This window comes from Octopus sinensis, linkage group LG4, assembly GCF_006345805.1.
Source record: "Octopus sinensis linkage group LG4, ASM634580v1, whole genome shotgun sequence".
Lineage (NCBI taxonomy): Eukaryota > Metazoa > Mollusca > Cephalopoda > Octopoda > Octopodidae > Octopus > Octopus sinensis.
In genome coordinates, this window is record NC_043000.1 from 85216401 (window position 1) to 85235105 (window position 18705).

At 35.2% G+C, this 18705-nt stretch overlaps 1 protein-coding gene across 1 annotated transcript in view; it reads left to right on the top strand.

The window, feature by feature from the left end:
* Positions 1-18705, top strand: part of LOC115211009 (putative neural-cadherin 2) — a 141126-nt gene that overhangs the window by 33901 nt on the left and 88520 nt on the right. Inside the window, exons 2-5 of the mRNA XM_029779851.2 lie at positions 12789-12965; positions 14427-14661; positions 16883-17108; positions 18048-18159. Of these exons, the coding sequence (XP_029635711.1) occupies positions 12789-12965; positions 14427-14661; positions 16883-17108; positions 18048-18159 (750 nt within the window). The remainder of the gene's footprint in view (positions 1-12788; positions 12966-14426; positions 14662-16882; positions 17109-18047; positions 18160-18705) is intronic.

Below are 18705 nucleotides of genomic sequence, written 5' to 3' on the forward strand. Positions count from 1 at the left end.
GTACTTATTCTGTTGGTTTCTTCTGCCGAACTGCTAAGTTACAGGGACATAAACAAACCAACACCAGTTGTCAAGAGTTGAGAGGGGAGGCACACACACAATGGGTGTCTTTCAGTTTCTGTCTGCCAAATATATTCAGAAGGCTTTGAACAGCCTGGGGCAATAGCAGAAGACACTTGCATGAGGTGCCATGCTGTGGGACTGAACTCGGGACAATGTGGTTGGAAAGCAAGCTTCTTACTACACAGCCACGCCTGCACATAAATTTTAAGTCTTATCTGGACCCTGGTTGAGAACCACTGATCTAGTTTAATAGATTTTTTTAAATTCTCCAGGTTGGGCATGGTTTGGATTTATAAAACTGTCTATGAAATACTTCAATTTCGTTGTCTTAAATATCTCCTTATTACTTATTTATTAAGCAGTATGTTTTCACAATTAAATGCTATAGTATTTAACATTTATATGAAGCAACAAGTTATATTAAAACTGCTGGATTACATTGGAGTCTTCTTCTAAAAACTAATTACTGCTTCTACAGTTAATTTCTGATAAATTCCTAATGTTTACTAGTATTTATCTGAAAGAGAAACAATAGAATAACTTTTTTTCTTCCAATTTGGTATTTCTTTAAGATACATAGTTTTTTAAATTGTTTGAATCTTACAATCAGAGCATTATTTTGGTTCCTCAAAATACAGTTTGGTTTGTGTCTTCATGATTTGTGTATACAAATTGTTGTTTAGCTACCTCGGGTTATTTTTATTAAGCTAACCTAAGATTAAAGACTTTCCATCTATGACCATTTCTCTTTTTTCCCAGTTCATTTTTGTAACATTAAAGTATTATTTGAGGGAGATTTAGTTGCTATATCTAGTTATTCAAGTAATCGTGGTGGCTTCTCTGTTAGCTGCTTTGTATAGATGAATGTTCTTTATCTTATCTTTTGTTTCAGTCATTGATCTGCAGCCATACTGGGGCACTGCTTTGAAGCATTTTAGTTGAATGAATCATCCCAGTGCTTATTTTTAAAGCCTCAATCTCTTTTACTGAACTGCTAAGTTACTGAGGACATAAACAGACCAACACCAGTTGTCAAGTGGTGGTGGAGAACACACACATACATATGCACATATAGTGGGCTCCTCTTTCAATTTCACTTTACCAAATCCACTCACAAGGCTTTGGTCAGCCCAGGACTATAGTGGAAAATACTTGCCCAAGGCATCACACAGTGGGACTGAACCTGAAATCATGTGATTGAGAAGCAAACCTCCAACCACACTGTCACATCATCACCTATGTCTTGGCTTCACGTATTAACCAGCCCGAGTCAGAATAATTGGTAAAATTTAATTCTTGGAATATCTTGTACCTGTATAGTCGAGCAAATTGAGACTCCTAAATTTCATCCCTGTCTGCAGTTACCTTTGTTGAAGCTGCTATTAGTGACTTCCAGAATGTGACATGAAGCTGGTGGGTGGCCACACCAGTCAATTTGAAAGTCATTAACTCTTAATTTCCATCCCATTTCATTTGGGAAAGGGGTTTCTAATATTTCCTCCACACGGGTGAAATATACCTATCTCATAATTAGCACAGATTATGTGAAATAGAGCTGATAATTAGTGTAGATTATGTTAAATAGACATGCCTGATAATTAGCATAGATTATGTTAAATAGACATGCCTGATAATTAGCATAGATTATGTTAAATAGACATGCCTGATAATTAGCATAGATTATGTTAAATAGACATGCATGATAGTGTAGATTATGTTAAATAGACATGCCTGATAATTAGCATAGATTATGTTAAATAGACATGCATGATAGTGTAGATTATGTTAAATAGACATGCCAGATAATGAATGTAGATTATCCTAAATAGACATGCCAGATAATGAGTGTAGATTATGCTAAATAGACATGCCTGATAATTAGTATAGATTATGTTAAATAGACATGCATGATAGTGTAGATTATGCTAAATAGACATGCCAGATAATGAGTGTAGATTATGCTAAATAGACATGCCAGATAATGAGTGTAGATTATGCTAAATAGACATGCCAGATAATGAATGTAGATTATGTTAAATAGACATGCCTGATAATTAGTGTAGATTATGTGTAATACAGTTTATAGATTGTGTAATATAAACATAGCATGACTGTGAGGTTGCAAAGCTTGCTTCTGAAGCATGTGGTTTCAGGTTCAATCCCACTGCATTGCACCTTGAGCAAGTGTCTTCTACTATAGTCCTGAGCCAACCAAAGCTTTGTGAGTGGGTTTGGTAGAAAGAAACTGAAAGAAGCCCATTGTGTGTGTGTGTGTGTACTCTTGACATATGATTGTAAATGAGCATCACCATCACACAAGCAATGTTCATTTCCAGTCTTCCATGAAAAACCTGTCTGACCATGGAAAATATTACCCAGCTTGGAAACCGGTGAGGGTTGGCAACTGGTAGCTCATCCAGCTGAAAACCTACCTCAACAAAAGTCCATCTGACCCAAATAAGCATAGTAAAATGGACATTAAAGGATGGTGGTGATATGTGAAATATATCTACCTGATAATCAGTATCTATTGTTTGAAATAGACCTTGTTAATTGTTAGATGACAGTAGTTTGTAGGTGCAATGGATTAGTGTAGTTGTTGTAACATGATTATCCCATCAGTGATCCAAATACTTCTTATAGTTAAATCTGCAACAACTTTATTTTCCACTGCAGACTCTCAATGGTACATGTGTAACATTATGTTGGCTTTAACCAGGGTACCTTGTTCTGTGGTAAACTTTAGTGGTAATGAGCCATTATAGCAAGTCTTGAGTTAAATATCAATGCTTCACATGTTTACAATGAAAACCAACTTTGCACACTGTTTAACCTTCAATGTCACTAACTTTCTTTGTCACTGTCTTTTGTATTATTTTCTTTGTTTTGTTACTTCAAATACTGTAAGATTCTGACACTTGATTGGGTTACAGAAAGCTTTGTTTTCTGTTTCACTCTTTAAAAAAAAAAGGATGGATGTAAAGCTATGGACAAGAAATACTTCTGCATCTAACAAGTCTCACTTCACCTTATCTAGCACAACAAAACCTGAAGACAGATGTTAGAGATCAAATACATTAACACTACTGTTAGAGATCAAATACATTAACATCATACAAATAATGTCTCGTCCTTCTCGTCACACACACACTCTTACTCTAGCCTAGATGTCTCCTTCATCTTTCTATATCTTCTTGTCTTGCCATTATTCTGTTCCACTACTATTTATTTGAATGGCAGAATATAGATTCCTCTGGTGGGAAATATAGCACTTCCCCACTTTTTTCACTTGCTTTTCAAACTGTAGGCTATGAATTTCTGGTGTCTCTCCTACATCCTGAAATGTAACTAGTTCACCATCTAGTTGGGCTTATGCCTCTCCCCCTCACCTGCACAATGTAACATTATGAAAGATATTAAAGGAAGGCAGTATGTTATGTGGAGATATATATTTTTTATTTCTTTATTGCCCACAAGGGACTAAACATAGAGGGGACAAACAAGGATAGACAAAGGGATTAAGTCAATTACACTGACCCCAGTGTGAAACTGGTATTTAATTTATCAACCCCGAAAGGATGAAAGGCAAAGTCAACCTCAGTGGAATTTGAACTCAACGTAACGGCAGACAAAATACCGCTAAGCATTTCGCCTGGCATGCTAGCGTTTCTGCCAGTTCGCCGCCTTGTGGAGATATATCTTAGGTAGACTCAACATGACACAGATATAAATCCACCATTTAATTAATATCCATGGTACGTGCTGGCATAGGTTGGATGGTTTTACAGTATCTGATGAGAGCAAGGACTGCATATGCTCAGAATGTCTGCTTTGGCATGGTTTCTAAGGCTGGATACACTTCCTATGCCAACCACTTTACAGCATGTACTAGGAATTTTTTTTTTTTTCATGCCACCAGCACTAATGAGGTCATCATGCAGCTTGCTACTCTAATCTCCTAGCTCAAAACCACCTTTTAGAGTGGTTTTGTGCTTGGAGATTTAGAGGTTAAAGTATGAGAGAAGGGGCCAGAGTAGAACAGGTTTCTTGTTGTAAAGCAGCTATGTAAAAGAGAATGGAGGTCAACAGGGTGGAACTGGACAAGATGAAAATAGTAGTGATGAGTTGTCTGGATAGACTCACAGGTATGAGGTGAGGAGAACTGAGAATGTTGGTGGGTTGAGGTTGCAGGAGTGTATGGGAAAGTGAGAGATGAGAAATGGTTGAAGGGATGAATATAATGAAGTGCTAGGAATGATAAATGGGGAAGGTAAACAAGAGTAGGTGACTACTGTAAAGATTAGCTTGTAGTGAAAAGTAGATAGTTGGGGAACTAACTAGATTTAAAGCAGATATTATACATAATTCAGCTTCATTTTCATAACAAGAAAAAGTGACAAATTGCAAAACACCGTTTAGTTTTTATAGTGATGCTTGTTTTTATTTCACAAAAGGAAGTGGGGGTGGGGGCTTGAATGCTCAAGTTTCCAATTTAAATTACTGCTGTCATGCAATACTGACATACTGCTAAACCATTACTGTAAACATGAGATGTATGCCATTGTAAATATTGCTGTAATGTTTTGTAAACAAAATTATGATTCATAAGTAAGCACTTATCAAAATAGGATATTCATTTTAAGTTTATTTTCCTGGTTTTTCTGAAATCCGAGAAGCACCAATAAGAACTATAATCATAACTGATTTTGACACTTGTTCACTGTGCAGCAAACCATATTTCTACATTATGAAAATTAACTCTTATTGTTGAAGTCAACAAATTGTTATAAGAGTTTATATATCTGAAATAATTCTTGTTCGAAACAGTGGATCTCAAAGCAAAGTACATAAAGCTATAAATAATACCATGTAAATATTGGGTTTTAAAAGTGAAAGGCTGCCTCTCATATCTGCAAAATATGTGGGTTCAAGTCCCACAGGTGTCCTTTCCTCAATATTTACATGCTATTATTTATAACTTTATGCTTCAAGATTCACAGTTCCCAAAAAGAATAATAAAATCATTTTTCGTTAATGGAATAGCATGTGTAACTCAAGTTTGACTTTTCCTATCAATAAAGTCATATTTGCAGGCATGTTGGTCTTCAAACCTTTTATCTGGTACAAGATCACCTCTTCCCCTCACAAAAGATCTTTGTCTTGCAAGTTACTTGGTGACCTTGCCAGTGCGCCACATAAAAAGCATCCAGTCCACACTATAAAATGGTTGGCATTTAGAAGGGCATCTAGCTGTAAAATCCATCCCCAAACTATCCTAGCCTGTGCTCATGCTACATAAAAAAGCACTCCTTCTACTTTGTTGGGTGGTTGGTGTTAAAAATGGCATCCAGCCATAAAGACCATGCCAAAACAGACACAGAAACCTGGTGCGGTCTTCTGCTTGGCTCCTGTCAAACCATCCAACTCATGCCAGCATGGAAAACAGACATTAAACAAAAATGATGATGGCAATCATGATTGGTCAGTTGCATGGCTAAAAGTATGACTTCTACAAAAATGTGGAAACAAAAAAAATAATAGAAAATCTTTGGTTTTCAATAATTAACATCCAATTTTTGTTGCTGGGGATAATCAGATTTTTCAAATTTTGTGCTATATGCATGCCTGACTATTCTGTATGGTAGCCAACTCTGGACTCTGAGCAGACCAGCTAGAAAATAAATGCATCCCATGTCATAATTCAATATTCCTCATTCTCCATAGTTGTTGAAATACACTCAGAGAAGAATCTCTTATCAGCTCTATGAAGTTAGTGTCTCGAGACATCACTACAAATCCAAGGCATCTGAATCATAGTTACCATCTTGGCCAAAACATCCAATTTATCTAGGCTTAGAATTGGATGTTATTGGACATGAGAACAAATTGTTGGATGAGAGGATGAAAAGCCAAGCCCTGAAGTTCATCAGAGTTGATTGTGTGAAATAGTGCTCTGCCTACATATGTTGTGGATAGGAAGCTACCAATCCAAGAAATAGGAGACAGATGCAACTGAAAGCTTTCCTGATGTCAAGAACAACAATATTACTTTCCCTGAACTCCTCGTTGGTGAAAGCCCACTGGTGGAGGCATAGGAGAGTGGTTGTCGAGTAGATCTGACGTTACAAAAGTTGCATTAGTAATCATTAAGGAAAGAGAGATGGTATGACATTGTTGTCTCTATCACCTTTGAGGTAATAGTAGTGAGGTTGACTTTCTTATATAATCATTATTATTTAATGTCCATTTTCCATGCTGGCATGGGTTGGATGGTTTGACAGGAGCTGGGTAGCCAGGGAGCTGTCTAGACTGCAATTGTTGTTGCAACATGGTCTCTATGGCTGGATGTCCTTCCTAGTGCCAACCACTTTACAATGCTGAGTGCTTTTTACATGCCACCAGCACCTGTAAAGGATATATTTTGTACGTATGGATAACTGCAATTTTACATATATATATATATACACACACACACAGATACGATGTAACATAGGGGTAAAAATAAGAAGCATGAAGTCATATTGAAGGGTGGTATATGTGAGATTAGTTGAAATGATAGAAATAGAAAATAAACAATTACCACTTTATATATAGCTTTATAATATATATATATTATATATATTATATATATATATATATATAATATATATATATACACACACACACACACACACACCACACACACACACACACACAAATAAATCAGCACTCTGGTTACAATGATGCATGTTCGAGTTAAAACATGCAAGTGTGCAAGTGACTGAGCACTCCACAAACATGCATACCCTTAACATAGTTCTCAGGTAGACTCAACATGACACAGAATGTGATATGGCTGGCCCATTGAATTACAGACTCAATATATTTGAATGTAAAGTTTTATACATACATAATGTTCAACAATTATATGAAGGATTTTATAGAATAGAGCAAAGTCCATCAGATTCTCCAGTCAAAAGGAACTAAATGAGAATTAGAAAGGTGAATGTATCAGAATGTGACTTAGTTTATTATAATGAGGAGGAGGGTATGGTCACCAAGTTAGATCATGCACATGTAGGATTATCCATAACTCAAATATACACACAAATATGTACACATAGAACACACATGAATGTGTATAAAAGCTATTAAAACATATATAACTATGCATAGCATCCATCTAATAATCATTCACACAAATATATAGAGACTTCTCATAATAGAAAAGTGAAAGAATGTCAAACATAAAACACATCTTGCATACAACTGGTGATATAATGAGAATTCATGGTAATAAAGGTGGGTGGACAGTAACATATATATATATGCAGGTGTGGCTGTGTGGTAAGAATCTTGCTTCCCAACCACATGGTTCCGGGTTCAGGCTGACCAAAGTTTTGTGAGTGAATTTGGTAGATGAAAACTGAAAGAAGCCCATTGTGTGTGTGTCACCGTGTCTCGTTTGTCCCCCGCTGCCACTTAATAACTTTCCCTGTAACCTAGTGGTTCAGCAAAAGAGACTGATAGAACCAGTACTAGGCTTTAAAAAAATACATCCTGGGATTGATTTGTTTGACTAAAGCCCTTCATGGCAGTGCCCCAGCATGGCCGCAGTCAAATGACTGAAACAAGTAAAAGAAAAGTTATACTGTATTTTGCAGCATAGTCAGTGCTGCATTATCAGAGAAACATTCTGATTTTGTAATTGTGATTCTAGAAAAAAACAAGTTTATACTTACCCAAAGCCCTGTCCACACAGTCTGACAGTGCTTGGTAGGCACACAATAATTGCCTGTTATCAAACAAAATTGTTGAGTGAAATCACCTTTGTTGTGGCAAGAGTCATTGACACCTCTGGAGGGATTGGAAGAGCGGACTAGCCAAACTCTTAAGCATGCCAACAAGATGTCAGTAGAAGTCAGTGTGTTAGTTCCTCGTTGAACTCGCACCAAACCTAATGTGTTGGCGCAAACTGAACTCACACCGAACCCATAAGTGTCCATAATGGTAGTTGTTCGAATTACTGAGTGCTGGTCCTGTAGCTAGAATGTGGTAGAGGTTCAATTCCCTTGCTCACAATATATCAGATAAAGCAGTGCAGTGTTAACCAGCTAGAGGAGATGTCTTCTTGGGGTTAAAAAAATCACACTAAAGTTTGTTCGAGCGAAAAACAAGTGCTTAGCACAATGAAAAACAAGTGCTAACAAGAGTGCTCAGTACAAAGAAAATCAACAGTGCTGTGTGCAATTAACAATACTACCCAAGAGTCAGGCAACAATTATGTTACATCGGGCAATGAGTTGTCAATGATATAAACGTGGCGACAAGGTATTCGAAGCTTGTGTCAGGCATTAAATTTTTTTTTTTTTTTTTGGTACGAAGTCACAGGAAAAAAATCATTAACATGAAAGACTTATTGGCTTGCGTGGTGCAGTTGCAACAGCAACATCAGCAGTTACAGCAACAACAAGAATACCAACAGCTACTGGAAGTAATGTTGAAGAAGTCTGAAAATACTTCAGGTTCGTTCTCGTCAGACAGCCTAGTAAACTCAATTGAACATATCACTACACCTCCATATCACCCAAAATCAAATGGGCAAGCAGAAAAGGTTTGTGGATACATTTAAAAGAGTATTAAAGAAATCAAGAAACAAACTAGCCGATGACAAAGCATTGACACAATTCTTGAGGGTTTATAGGATAAATCCTAACCCAAACATTTTTTCAGGCAAGTCGACTGTGGAACTAATGTTTGCTCGAGAAATAAAGCAATTTTTGGCAAGCTGTTATCAGTAAGAAAAACAAATAGGGAAAACACTAAAATTACAACAAAGTATTTTAATATTGGTGACAGTGTTTTACAAAATATATAAAAATGGAAGACAAGGTTGGGAAGATGGAATAGTAACAAAAATAATAAGCAAAATGACATATATAAGAGGTGTATTGGTGTGAACTGAACTAGCACTGAACCCATAATGGTGTCCATAGTTGTTTGAATTACTATGTGTTGGTCCCGTAGCTAGAATGTGGTAGGGGTTCAATTCCCCTGCTCACAATATATCAGATACAGCTGACACAAAGACATTTAAACCAGCTAAAAAATATATGCAAAAAAAAAGAGATACCCCTGGAAGTGTTCTTTGACACCTTTGATGTTCCAATACCACAAGAAAGAGAAAACACAGAATAGTTGGGAGTAGTGCCTAAATGAAAGAAATATTAAACTTCCCTAGGAGGAAAATCTCAAAAAGGGAATGTGATGAAAGAAAATAAATAATAATATTAACTTCCAACGGAAGTCAATCTCAAAGGGGGAGATTGTGGTGAGAGTCAATGACACCCCTAAAGGATTGGAAAAAATGAATGAGCCAAACTCTTATAAAGAGTAGCAACAAGAGGTTGGTAGGGGTCATTGAGAGGGCATTTTGGAGTCTTTCGAAGTACATCGTGTGAACACATTGATTTTTCCTCTGAATGATTAAATTATCCAAGGCTTGTCAAGGATATAAAAACCTTACAATGGCCATCTATTTAGTGGTTTGCTGCCTGATATTATTGTAATACGCAACACTATGCTCTTAGCTTTAACTTCCCTTAGATTATTCATTTATTTACTGAGTAACTGTAATTGTATTGATCTCAACAATGTTAGTTAAATGTTTTATAGTACAGGAAATATTAACAATTGCCTCATAATGAAATAAGTTTTTGTAAGGGGCTGATTTCATTTAACTCAACAAAAAAAAACCATGGCAGTAACTTCTTAACTAGCACTGTGGAAGGCATGGTAACTTTCAAGATATTTGTTTTGTAAAACAAATACCTTTCTTTTTGTTTTACAAAAAAAAAGTCTACCATGCCACAAAATATGTGTGTGCGATGTTACCAGCGTTGTCTTTGTGTCTAATTGTTGTGTGTGTATGTACTCCTACCATATTCTTTTCATTTCTTTGATAGTCAAAAATGACAGCAATTGTCTCTAAAATGTTAGTATAATAATGAACAGGCTTCTATAATAATGATGTGTGGGTGTATAAGTGAGAAGCTATTTCAAAGAATTGCTTTGTAGCTTGTTTGATGCAATATACCTTATAATGGGTTCATTAAACAACTTGTGGCAGCATTAAAAGACTAAAATTTCAACAGTTGCTACTTTGTTTTTAAACAGAAAATAATCAGTAAGTCAGAAAAATCTAAAAGAAAAAATATTTTAGTTCTAAGGTACACTGTTAAACATTGCATAAATTACCAATTTAGAAACCTTTAATAATTGTTTTGAATGGGTAAAATGATTTTAAATGGTTTTAATTAGTTTTAATGAAAATCTTTCTTTGATAGTTGAAATGCCATGAGAATTCAAGTAATATTAATTACTAGCTTTGTACTCTTTTCTGTTTATGTACTGACTCACCTACTCTTTACTCTCCTCGCATATTTCTTTTCAACACTACCACACTGACCTACCTATACTTCTCTTCCACCACCATAACCTATCGCACACAACTACCACTAATCATAAACTACCTATACTAATAAAAGCTGGACACTATAGTGTTGCAGGCCAATAACATGGCATAATTGTCGATTTGCAGGTAAGTAAATTAGGACCATGTGCTTAAATCCTTTAGTTCTAAGACAGTGAATTCACATCAATGATATATTTTTGCTATATTAGATAAGTGATGTGTGCAAGCTAAAAGATCAGGTTAGAATTGGTGTCCAGCAGCAATACCTCAAGCTGTTCTTCTCAATTCTTCAACAGTATTTGTTAAATGTTTTCTAGTATAGGAAATACTAGCAATTGCTAAGTAATGAAGTAAGTATTTATAAAGGGCTGATTTCGGTTAATTTAAAGTAATCCATGGTAGTAACTTCTCAACTAGTACTGTGAAAGCATGATAATTTTCAAGATATTTGTTCCTGTGCTCCTAATGCTTTGATTTGGTTTCAAATCTAGAAAATGCTGGATGAAGACAATACATGTTCATCTGTCAAAGTGATGAGGACCATCTAGACAGCCTTAAAGATGACTGACGACTTGCACTCTGAGTTTCTTTAAAGTGAAGAAGAGTTGCACTCCACCAACCTCATGACTCTCTTATCCTTGACTATCTTCAGTCCAGTGGCAAGACCAGATCATGATGACTGGAGATAGATGCAGTGGATGACCTTCACTTCACAATGTGTTGCTGCAGCCACCTTCTCATGCATTGAACCATGAAGGTTTCTTCTACCAAGTCTGCAAGATCCAATTGTCACATGCATAAATAGACAAGCTCTAATAAGCTAACTAGCCCATAGCCGGGACCCTAACAGGTGCTACGACTTTAGGTTAGAGTAGAGCTTAGAACAGTTGTGGCTATGAAGTGGTTCCACACTCCTCAAATCCCCTAGAACTCACAAACCAGGGCCCCACTTGTATGACAGTGACACTCCTTTACAACAAATATGCTATGTGAAGACAAGGAGGCACAAACATATTCATATACACATATTGTGTGATGGGCTTCTTTCAGTTTTTATCTACCAAATCCACTTACAAAACTTTAGTCAACATTGAGGCTATAGTAGAAAGCATTTGCACCAAGGTGCCACATACTGCGATTGAACCCAAAACATGTGGTTTGGAAGTAAACTTTTTAACCACCCAGCCATGTCTGTTGTGAGGAAATAAAATCTTATGAACTCTGTGACATTTTTTTTTTTTTAACTATGATTAATATAACAGTTTTGCATTTTAGCATAGTTTATGCATTGAAAAAATTGCTTATCAAATTAATTTTATTAAAATATTGTGCGAATGTCTTAAATGTAATTATCTTTTATTGCATATCAATCAATTCTGCTTGATTCAGTTTGGTATAAAGTAAATTTACTAGTTGCTAATATTGAGATGATAGATTTCATGTGTGGCAAAATTACAGTGACTTCAAAGTTTTTTCAGGCTCTCTGAAGAAAGTGAAAAAGCAAAACTTAAGTCACTGTCAGACTTTCTTTGTAAAAGTTTATGTGCTCAACTAAAACTAAGTATTGAATAATCCTTTGTTTTAATATTTGTTTTAATATATTTAACTTTATATAAGAATAGACAAAACAAAACATTACAAGAATTGAATCACCCCAGAGATCATTCATTAATCAAGGGCATGACTGATCTTAATTATTAGGACTGCCTTAAAACATTGCATCTTATTCTCTCCAGCACCACTGAGCACTACATCATTTGCACAATGTGGAGAATACACTACTGGCATTGCCCAAACAACCTTAGCATTAGATTCAGAATTTATCCAATGAGGCCATATGCCCCTGCACAATTCAGGATCACAACATAAATTCACTGCAACACAATTTCTTTTCCTGAACAGGCCCTGCTCTATTTAACATCCCAAAACAAATCAAAGAAGAAAAAGATCACATTACCTTCAACTAAAACCTGGACAAAATTCTTTGAGGGATACCAGATAAGCAACCTGTACCTGGATACATCTCAATCAACAACTTACTTGAATGGGCCATGATACTACTCAACTTAACAGATCCTGTCAACTGTTGCTGCTAAGTTTGACATGACCTGAGCCAATCTTTGGCTAAAATGTATCTAAGTTACATATGTGTGTGTGTGTGTGTGTTTTGTGCATTTGAAGCCAATTTTTTAAAGTGTTTTTCAGAAAATACTAAAATAATATTTAAATAAATTAATTTTGTTTTGTAATTATATTTTTTCTTTTAATTTAGAAAGCCTTATACATCAAGTGACAGTGAATATAATGAAACACAAACCTTATTTTCTCAATCGTCCCAAACCTCTAAAAGCTGTGGTGACCACAACTATGAAAGCAGGAGCTCTGGTCTACACCCTTCGAAGTCAATCTGACAATCCTGGAAATATAATCAAATACAGAATGACTGATCGTGAGTTCAATATATATGATTTCTATTTTGATTTTGATAAAGTAACTGAAATGTGGCTAAATGCCTTGGAGTAAACAATTAGAAGATCCATTTACATTTCTTAGTTCAAATCTTACTTTGGCTGACTTCATTGTTATTCTTCCTGGGTTAAGAAAATAAGCATATAAGTACAGGTAGACAGGTGTTCGTGTGTCTATGTGTGTGTATACGTTTATGAATCTGTTTTGCAAGATTCCTGTTGTGAACCTGTATGTTGAAACATTGTTATATTTCGGGATGGTCATTTCCCCACCTCCCCCAAATAAGCACACACTATATATTCATTCTTCACTTGTTTATTATTTTTCTTCAGACAATGGACATAGGATAAAATAACAGTAATAAACAAGTGACAAGTGAATATATAGTGTGTTTATTTGGGGGGGGGAAAAAAAAAAAATGACTATCCTGAAATATAACAATATGTATATAAAAGAGATAGAAAGGATTTAAATAATCATACTCCCTTCCATACAGATTTGTGTTATTATACTGATTGAAAGAAATCGATTTTTATATCAGAAGTACACAATCTCTTACCTGAATCCCTTGCAACAAGGCATTTCAGAATTCAAAATTTTTCAGATTTTATAAATGGTCTTTACAATGTATTCATAGAATATATCCTTGAAAGTCAAGGTTCTCAAGAATAGCTTAGGTTGACATCTCCACTGCCACCACCAACTTTAACAAAAATTCTGTTCTGATTCAAATATATCTGAATGGTAGGTTGAGTTTGTATTTTAAGCCCTTAGTGAAACCATTACAGCTGGGCAGGTAGACATTTTTACCATCTTGCCATAATTATGAGGAAGGTACCACTAGTTAGCTTCAGGATAATGTAAGAATGCACATTAAACAAGATAGCTATATAACAAACACTTACAAAATGTGCATTAAAAATTCCTAGTGAAAATATTGCACAATTTTTCTTCATTTGTGTTATAAATATTCATACTAAGTTTAGCAATATTTCATCCATTTATCATTCTGAGTTCAAATTCTGCTGAGGCCACTTTGCCTTTCATCCTTTTGAGGTCAATAAAATAAGTACCAGTTGAGCACTGGAGTCAATAAAATTGATTTACTCCCTTTTCTGAAATTTCTGGCCTTGTGCCAAAATTTGAGATCAATATTCACACTGAGTGAGATAAATAAATATTATAGTTTGTTTGGTCATGATTGGTGCTAAACACGTGCTTTGGTGTGCAGACAACCTCCATGAAAAATCTTTTGGTTTACAGAGCTTTTCAGTTTTCAAAATTTAGGATAAGAGATTTTGCATTGCATTTTTTAAAAAATGGTTTCCCAAGTTTCATAATTTTCTGCTTTGTGATTGATTCTTAGAATGGGTATTAACTCAAAATTCCTTATGTATATATATTTTGGCTTATTTTGTTTTATTTTTTCTTTGTACTACAGCAAACAAATACTTTGAGTTGAATAAAGATACTGGTGATATAACGATTCTTTGGAAAGACAAACTCGTTCTTAATAGGTATTATCCATTGGAGGTTTATGCTGTTGATGTTTCTGTTACACCAAATTTGGTAACTGGTCCTGAAACATTGGAAGTTTTTTATGGTGCCCTTCCACCTCAGTTCTTTCAGTCAAGCTACAGTGGCTCTGTTTTTGAAAACAACCAAGCCAATCAAGAGTATGTAATAATATTGTTTTCATTTGCTTTTCTTCCAATCAAATTTTGAATTAATGAATTACAGAATTTACTCAGTTGAATCCATGACTTTATTCTAAGTCACAATTTTTGGATTGTTAACAACTTGATTCTCACTACTATTAAAATAGTCTTCGTATATGAAATGAGGGTTAGAGGAAACTTGGAAAGACATACCGGGAATAATGTTGCAATCATAACAGAAAAATGTATTTTTATATTTAATTTAACATTTTGATGCCCATGTTCCATGGGTGGACAGTTTGACAGGATCTGATGGTTCCAAGGACTGCATCATACTCCACTGTCTACTTTGGCATGGTTTCTATGGCTTGATGCCCTTCCTAATACCAGTAACTTTACAGCATGTATTGAGTGCTTATTTTTATACTACCAATGCTAGTGAGGTTACCATATGGTCTGCAAGACAACAAACCTACTTTACAAAACTACTTTTAGATAGATAAAATGGAGTAAGCAGGTATGTATGCACTAACCAATATTTACATAGTGTGTTGATATGGTTGTCAGCTGTTTTAAGGTAACAAGTCATATTAGCAAATCAAGGCTAAAGTTATTTGGTGATACTAAAGAATTCCATTTTTGAGCTGGAACTTTACAAAATGAATATGAAATAGTTGGCATTAGTACTTACTGAAGGCCAATACTTTTCTGTTTACATAACTTCAAACATCTGTCTGAAATATAAGCTTTCATATCACTTAAGTTAATCAAGTGAAGTCATTAACTATTTCCATCATACAGTCATGCTTTGAAGTAAAGACACTTTTGAACATGTGACATTAAATACACAAATGGCTATAGTTTCTTGCTAATTGTAATGTTAATACTTGTATATAATGTAGTTAGCCTCCTCTAGCACTAGTTTCATTTAGAAGACTCTATTTCAAATATCAAGTTGTTTGCAATCAATTGAGTTTAAGACTAAAAAAAATCATATTCAAAGGAAGTAAAAACTTTTAGTAACACCTCAAGTTTGTATCTGTATTCAGCTATATAATATTCATTATTAGTTGACTTACATTGTTTTGGATGACTGTGGAAGTGTTACTTTAGTTAGTTAGCTTTTTGCACCTTTATTTTTTTCATTTAACTTCCTTGCTATTGCATGATTTATTTTATAAATTTTTTTTTTAACATGTTGTAATGTCAGTGTTCATACTCGACAGAGTGTGAGTACCTTGAGAGAGAAGTTGGACCTAAGAAGCATCAGTTGTAGTGTGCAAGAGAGACGTTTGCGCTGGTATGGCCATGTGGCAAGAATGGATGAAGATAGTTGTGTGAAAAAGTGCCACACCCTAGCTGTTGAGGGAATCTGTGGAAGAGGCAGACCCAGGAAAACCTGGGATGAGGTGGTGAAGCACGACCTTCGAACTTTAGGTCTCACCGAGGAAATGACTAGATACCGAGACCTTTGGAAGTATGCTGTGCGTGAGAAGACCCGGCAGGACAAGTGAGACCATCACCCATGGCCTCAGTCCACTTATGCATACCTTTCCTTCTTGTGACACAAAACCCTACTTGTGAAGACCTGTTGAGGCAAGTGAAAATCAAAAATCAAAATCGATCCACATGAATGGAATTGTCGCTGTGATATCAGTGCTGGTGGCACATAAGAGAACCAACTGAACGTGGCCGTTGCCAGTGCCACCCTGACTGGTTTCTGTGCCGGTGGTACGTAAAAAGCACCATCTGATCATGGCCGTTTGCCAGCCTCGCCTGGCCTCTGTGCCGGTGGCACGTAAAAAGCACCATCCGACCGTGGCCGTTTGCCAGACTTGTCTGGCACCTGTGCAGGTGGCACGTAAAAAGCACCCACTTCACTCATGGAGTGGTTGGCGTTAGGAAGGGTATCCAGCCGTAGAAACATTGCCAGATCAGACTGGGCCTGGTGCAGCCTTCTGGCTTCCCAGACCCCAGTTGCACCGTCCAACCCATGCCAGCATGGAAAGCGGACGCTAAACAATGATGATGATGATGATGCTATTTGAAGAATGTTAATGAAAGCCATCTATTCCTATGCAAATGTTTCATATGAAAGAAGAGAAATAAAATGATTCTAGTTTTACATTCATGCCACATACATGTCAAAAGCAACAGTATTGTTTTTGCATCAACTTTGTTTTAATCTTCCTTGTTTTTTTTTTTTTTATCTTTTTACATCTTTGCAAATCATTTCTAGAATTGAGAATTTGTCTATTGCTGTGAAGTCTTTCTCTGGTAAGAATATAAATTTTGCTCTGACAACAATAGCAAATATTGCTACCACAGATTTTGAAATTCGGAAGAAACCTGGAAAAGATGCTGAAGCTTCAGTGTTTGTGATGAAAACTTTCTTCTTCAAAGTTTCCAATGTCTTTAATTTAATAATCCTTGCTTCGGATTCAACTTTGACTAGTTCTGTACCAGTAAGTAATCTTATTGCCAATGCATATTTACTTCATTTCTCCATTTTTCAACACTATTTGATTGCGACAATTTCTTTTCTCTATTAAGAAAAGGTCTAGAATTAGTGAAAGTTAGCAGTGACATAGTTTCAGAGTTTAACCTGATCAGTTGTAGAAGCAGAGTCATCATTTCCACTCTCTTCCTTATGTCAAACTGAAATTTACCACCACATGCTACCTATTTTCAGATAGCACTGAGTCGCTGAGTTTCATTAGTCTCTTGGCTTTTGCATGTACCTAGGTTCAAACTGGAATCTTCATTCTTCAAGCCTTCTCTGGTTGATGCTATGTAATCAGTTTCACATTTAAACAGTATAGTAAAAAGAAAATTGTGTTTTAAACATTCTTTGCAAAAATTGAAGCTATATCTATTTGTCAATCATAATTTGAGCTTAGTTTTCTTTTTTCTTTTTCTTGCAGTTGAATAATGTAATATTAACATAAACTTTATTTTAGTCACTAATTCCCTCACTCACTGTACTATTTTATATTCTAAATTAAACAATATAAGTTAATGATATTTTAATGCAGTTAACATTAAAAAGCTATCTGAAATAAATACAAAATTAGGAAAAAACAGTCAATTTTCATTTTTCCCTGGTACACAACACATTTCTACTTTATTCTGATCTTGTCCACAAAACATTACCATATTTGCTGAAATAGTGAAAGAAAATCACTGTAAAAATGCAAAAATGTACATTTGTTGGTTAGAGATTTACTGCTTTAAAGGTACCTTTTGCATAAAAAAAAAATTGTTAACATTAGTATTTATAGATTTAATGCCAGCATTATTGTATTGTCATACTTAAAAGTAATTTTGTTTATTTACGGAAAACGGATGTTAAACGATGATGATAAGATTTGTTTACTGAAAGCCTTTCAATTTTTTGTTTTTAGTTGACAGTACACATAATTGATGTGAATAGTGAACCATCATTTAATATCCAAGAGTACAGATCCTTGCCTATAAATGAAGATGTTGCAGTTGGTACAGAAATTAAGAAAACAGGTTTGCAGTAATTAGTTTCTATACATTTATAAATATTTCTGTTATGCTCATATTTCTGAGGAAATGCAGCTTCTGTTTCAATTACTTTTGAAAATAATCAGGAACTTTGAGAGATTGGTTTATTTAAATATAACTAAATAAAAGATTCTCATAAACTTAGACTGAAAGGTTTTCATTTAAAATTAACACTTTGAAAAACAGATCTTGTATTCTTGAATCAGAAATGGTCTCGGGCTGTTTGGCATTGAAACAGTTAAACAATTAAATGGACTTTTGTCCCACATCATGGCACCTTGATGTCCTCTGTAATACCCAGACCAACAAAAGCTTTCTGGGTGAATTTGGTAGACCAAAACTGAAAGAACTGTGTGTGCGCCCTTGTCCCAATATCATTTGATGGTTTTAAATGAGCAGCAGCATCATACAAGTAATGTTGTTCATTTCCAATCTCCTGTGAATTACATGTCTAGCCCTGGAGTAATTGAAAATTTGCTTCAACAACTTTCATCTAACCCATGTAAGCATGGAGAAGTGAACATTAAAATG